General features: G+C 38.0%; 1 protein-coding gene across 4 annotated transcripts in view; it reads right to left on the bottom strand.

The window, feature by feature from the left end:
* Positions 1-467: 467 nt before the first annotated feature.
* Positions 468-6,000, bottom strand: part of CRACDL (CRACD like) — a 95,549-nt gene continuing 90,016 nt past the window's right edge. For 2 of the 4 annotated variants that reach the window (XM_074965197.1, XM_074965216.1), the window contains 2 exons: positions 5,438-5,585; positions 469-4,941 (listed from right to left, as the gene is read on the bottom strand). In XM_074965197.1, the coding sequence (XP_074821298.1) occupies positions 4,799-4,941; positions 5,438-5,585 (291 nt within the window). In that variant the 3' untranslated portion in view covers positions 469-4,798. Of the gene's footprint in view, positions 4,942-5,437; positions 5,586-6,000 lie in introns of all 4 variants that reach the window. The other 2 variants (XM_074965206.1, XM_074965226.1) reach the window with 2 other exon arrangements.

The following is a 6,000-nucleotide window of genomic DNA, read 5'->3' as shown; positions in this document are numbered from 1 at the left end:
TATTACTTCTGCCCCAATAACAAAGAGACTGGGGATCCCACAGCAGCCAAAGTGACCATTTTGGGCAAGCAGTCCATCATGCTAGGCAGGGTGGGTGTGCCCATGCAACTGAGATCAGCCCCTGAAGACCTTTTCCACAGCTCATCACCAGATATCAGGGTAGAGCTCATTCTGACTCTGCTTACATATATGAAGCAAACATGTTGGCAATTTTATTATACTCTTTGAGACTAACAGGCTATTAATGGTGTCACAAAACAACAAGCTGTTTGCTAAACTACTGTTGAACATTTTTACTGATAAGACTTCAAATATCTATTTGTCTCTAAAAAAACTGAACAGATTTTGTAAAGGTTTTCTCTGTTAAATACAACAGATGGCACAACCCCATTTTGAAGTAAAGTCCAGAGAGATGTTTTAGCCTGAAAAATGTATTTATTACATTTTGCTATACATTAAAAATGGTTTAGTTGTGATTTTTTTACTTAAAATTACTGAGCTAAAAGTTAAGAGGTAGCTATATTATAATAAGCAAAATAGTAAACACTGTTTAAGTCACAAAAATCTACAGTTTTCTGCATTCAGACACATACAATATACAACTTAATTTACACTATATGCATTACTTTAGCCTTGGGGGTGATAGCACCTCCAAAACTTGAACTTGATCATTAAACAGTAAGCAGAAGAATTGGTTTTAAACAACATATGGTCCATCACTTTGGGGAGAGAAAAAAGCTTCTAAGGATTTCTGGTCTTCACCTCCATATTTTTTTTCTTTTTGTTTGTTTGTTTGAATTTAACTAAAGCTGTATTACTTTATATGAAAAGGCCATGAATTATCCTTGGTTTTTCCAATATTATTTCAGTAGATTTGCTACTGGATACTGTATTGTGCTTGTTGCAGTTGAGTAAAATGGATCATGTTGAGTCAGTCATATTGCTTCTGGGCTGGAAAAGTAGAATGACATCTACAGTAAAATTGATCACAGTTCTTTCCATACAGTCAAGAATATAAACCATAAATCAGTTTGCCCAAATACATTTGTATTACATCCTGGGATTGCCAAAAACAATCCATTTGGCTGAGAGAAAATATGCAGGATCTGAAATAGTTTTGCACTATTTTCCATGTTGGTGGATAATAGTGATTGTTTAGCAATTGGCTATAGCAGAGTCACATGACCTTTTGATCTAAAATAAAGAAACTCCAGCACTAGATAATATTGATACAATAACCTATTTGGGGCAAAATCAGGCCCTACATTTAAGATACTTAAATTGATGCCATTCTGATGGACTAATCCTTTAAGGTCTTAGCACGCATCATCTAGTACTGACCACCCTGTAAAACCAGAGCTTTCTCGAATGGAAATCACTGGAAGTTCTAGTTTGATTTCAGTGGATCCACAAGCAGGCCCATAGGAGCCAATTGTCACTGTTCCTGGCAAAGTCAAGTTAGTGAGAGTATTGAACATAAAGGATGCTATCCTGGCCCCACTGACTTCAAATTCAACTAGAATTTCATCCAGAACGTGGCAAGATCAAGCCCACATCAGAGTTAGGGCTGCACTTTGTGGGAAGGTATAAGACAGCTGCATTTGCTTATCTCTCAAAACTATGTGTGGGGTCCATTCTTTGTATGTTTGTGAGACCAAGAATATTGTGTAGAAAACCCTAGATCACTCTATTAATAACCTCCTTTATCTTGTACATTTGCCTATCAAACAGAGAATTTCCTTAGAGATATTTGGAATTGTCCCATGTAGTTGGACTGCTCACTCCCCAGAAATTCAGCTGAGATCAGATACATCTTAAATAATTTATAACAGAGAGAAAACTTTAAAGCAATATAACATACCACTAACTCTAGTTCAAGTTAATTTCCAGAAAACATTCTACTCTTCAGCGAGGATCTGAACAGGCAATAATCAAAGGATAACATCAATTTTTTTAAAATGTAATTTTATGTTTTACATTTTCCCTTTAATGTGGAATAGTTTATTTCCAGAATTATGCAAATTGTAATGCAGTACCTTAAATAAACTTTGCATTGTGATTTCATGAGTTATTTCTTAATGTTAGTTTTTGGGGCTTTTTAAGACTGTGTTACGGTACCTGAAAAGCGTATCTGTTTATATTAGAGAGTGTCTTACAATACATTTAAGAAATAACTGTAGAATAAACTGTGATTTTGTATTCTATGATTTGAGAAATGAATGATTATTAATTGTGATTAAAGACTATATGGGAAATGCACATGCACAAAGGGAAGAGTGAAGGTTGCTCATGCAAACAATCTTGGGGCAGTTTGGATTTGAATCCGAATTTTGTGCTTGAATACATTTCCACTTTTAACATGACCAATATACAGTTGATGAGGATGATTTTCACATTTTTAAGATTACCCCCAAATCCACAGGAGTCTGCCTTTAAGACTGAATTGCTGAACTTCTCCTACTCCTGGTTTCTGAACATTTACAAAAACTGTTGTCTTGAATTTTGTGATTCCAATGAGATCGGTGGGAGTTTTGCCCGAATAAGAACTGCAAGACTAGACACATTAACAGCAGATTCATATTTATGTTTTCAAAAGACTGACAAACATTTTAAATTCTGTGATACAAATGATGACATTTACCTTTTTAACAGAAGCTCTATTCTGTTTTTATTCTTTAAATAAATGAGTTGTACTATACACTTACTAGAATATCTAAAGAGCAACTAACGCCAAACTGAAAATCTTCAAAAACATGCTTTTTACCCATATATTCTGTTTTATTTCCCTCATTTTCTAGTACTAAGGAGATCTGATGAAAACAGCTTATTTATCTCAAGTGTTCATATGCGTCAATGTCTTATTCTTTATCTAAGTTGATTTACAAACGCTTTATTAAAGTTGATTAAAACACATACTGCCTTCTGCTCCCCAGACCCTTATGAAACATGAGATTTCAAAATCTCAGACTCATGGGTTAGAAAACAAGGACATTCTAAGTTAAAGTTTCCCTACATATCCCTGCAAAGAATAGTCTGGCAGGAAACCCCCCCCCCATAAATTTGTAAAAACTAGGAAGTGAACATCAAGGTGTTGCTAAATAGATACAGCACAACCACCCAGCCTTACTCTAGCGCAGGGGTTCTCAAACTTCATTGCACCACGACCCCCTTCAGAGAACAAAAATAACTACATAACCCCAGGAGGGGGGACTGAAGCCTGAGCCCGCCCGCGTCCCGCTGCCCCAGGTGGGCGGCAGGCAGAGCCCAGGCCCCACTGTCCTGGGTGTTGGGGGCCCAAGCCCAAGGGCTTCAGCCCCAGGCAGAGGGCCTGTAACCTTAGCCCCACCACCCAGGGCTGAAGCCCTCGGGCTTCAACTCCAGGCAGTTGGGCTTGGGCTTGGGCTCTGGTGACCCCATTAAAATGGGGTCACAACTCACTTTGGGGTCCTGATCCACAGTCTGAGAACCACTGCTCTAGTGTTTTTATGGGAGGAGAGACTGTTTCCCTTAACAGGAGGACACTAAGGTTAGGAAATTTCCTAATGGATTGTTGTTAGTTTCTTTGTGATTGTATAGCAGGAAGGGAGGAAGTACAATAAATTCAGCGTGATCTCTATCAACCAGCAGCAATTACTTCCCCATGTCAGTGTTGCTACACAACCAGCAGAGAGGCCCATGAAACTGCATAAATAGGGATCCTGATTTGGAGTTGCGGTGGGCACAATGAGAATAGTATTGTTACAGCTTGTTAACATACTGTGCTATTCCCAGTCCCTTTTGCCATTCAGATGAGGGCAGAGTTAAGGCTGGGAGGTTGTATTGTGTTTGAAGAAGCACCTTAACTGTTCAGTTCCTGGTTTTGTAACATTTGAGTTTGGGCTCAACAAGTCCCATACGCTGGCTCGTTAATCTTTATCTGAATTCATAATCTTCGTCTTTGATATCATAAGCACATCCATTGCCACTGAATATGGTGCCACAAACCAATATGATGAATTTCCATAAAAAACAGAACACGCGCATCTGGGTGAATTCTGGAGAAGAGCATTCATGAATACATACATGGGATTCCAATTCAATCTGAACACATTTGTTTCCTCTTTGCTTGCTTTTCTGTGCCCATTTGTGGAGCCCGTTTTGTTCAGGCAAATATTTCAGGAGGAATTTTTGTCCATTTTCATGCACAAACAAGTTTATTCATGCCTCAGGAATCAAATCAGAAAACAGAAACCATACCATGTGACTCAGCTAACCAATCACACAATTCAAACAGCAAATTCTGAATATCTGATAGAGTACTCACTGAAAACAAGTCATGAATACCTCATTGGCCCAAACAGTTTTAAAGAGTGTCTGTCAGATAATGCCAGTTAAACAGATTTATATCATCATGATCTGATAGTGGACAATACACAAATAGATAATGAGCCGTGTAACAACGTTTGCAACAAAAAGTTCAACAAGATTTAACAAAGATACTGGTTTTATGCAAATTTAATTGGGGTTGGAGGGGAAATACAAAATGTATATAGGCAGAATGTTTTTCTAAGTAGGTGTAAGTATGTCCTTAAAGAAGCTTATTCTTAAACCATTTCTAGTGCCATCCGGATTGTTACAGAAGGTTTAAGGTAAACTTTTTGACTGCACTTATTGCACTCTTTTTTTCAAAGCTTTATAACAAAACCCTTCTGATGTACCATAGATTCTTCATTGCAATTAACTAATCTATAGAAGTTCAATTACGTGGACTACTGAATTATCCAAAATAGCATGTACTATTAGTCTGAGATGTATCACCCTATTTTATAATCTGCGGCATATCACTCCAAGCTTGGGATTTCTTTTTGGCAAGTTCCATCCATGATGGCTGATCTGGAGCAGAATGACTGACTTTCTTAAACTGGTTCATTTCTTCTCTCTCTATCAGCACTGAGGATTGAGCTAGTGTGAAAAAAAACATATATACATTGTGTTAGCTTGATGCTCAACTACAGACCTCACCTGTTTCTTTAAATAAACCTTTTCATTTCACATGGAAACTTATTCTACAGTGCATTAGCAAAGAATTAAAATTGTACTACAGATCAAAATGCAACATTTGCATGCACTTGACTTCCTCAAACAGGGGCAATGCATCTAGGTCCCAATCCAGTGAAGTGTCCAATGCCCTCAACTCACATTGATTTCACTGAGAATTAGCCCATCATAAGCAGCATTCCTCAAAGTAAAACTGTGGAAACTAGTGTTAAAGAAACAATCACAATTCTTGCTCTCACTGCAGACAGTGAGAAGTGGGAAAGAGACAAGTCACTGTGGCATGGATCCTGCAAACACTGGATCCATGGGCAATTTTGCTCATATGAGCAAAGTCATCCACATGCTTCAGAGTCTGCAGGATTGGAGCCTACATTAGTATTTCTAGCATTTGTTTTCATACCAGGCACATGATGCGACAGTGAGTTGGCTCTTGGCAGAGGCTCGTTCATGTCAGACTTTGTCTCATTCCTCTGTTCTTCAGAAGAAGTTTTAGGTCCTAAATGTGAAGGTTTGCTCCTGATGAAGTTTGCTTGTTGCTTCATTGACCCCTAATTACATTGGGGGAAAAAAGCAGATAGAAATGTTTTAAATAATTCAGCGAGAATGAACAGTGGGAATTTAAAAGAACATGAGCAACACAGGAGTGAACAACATGCTTCTGCATAACCATGGAAAAGTCTTGTCACACACTTGTTCCATTTATTTCACTCAAGTTATCACCAGTTCATAAAGCTTTAACATTTTGAGATTTGTTTCCAGGACGCTAATTTTGCAATTTAAAAAAGTGCCTCTGTATTTTGTCTTATTTTCAGCAGTGATTGCAGAAGGTTGTTATTTTCACTGCAAATTTATTCTCGGCCATATGCATCCCTCTGCTAATGTGAATAGGGAGAAGCCACGCCTGGCAGAAAATGGTTTCTGGTGCACACTGCAGGAGTTGTGGCTTTACTGTAGGTTTCCCTT

Source organism: Natator depressus, chromosome 1, assembly GCF_965152275.1.
Source record: "Natator depressus isolate rNatDep1 chromosome 1, rNatDep2.hap1, whole genome shotgun sequence".
Classification (NCBI taxonomy): domain Eukaryota; kingdom Metazoa; phylum Chordata; order Testudines; family Cheloniidae; genus Natator; species Natator depressus.
This window is presented reverse-complemented; position numbering and strand designations above follow the sequence as displayed.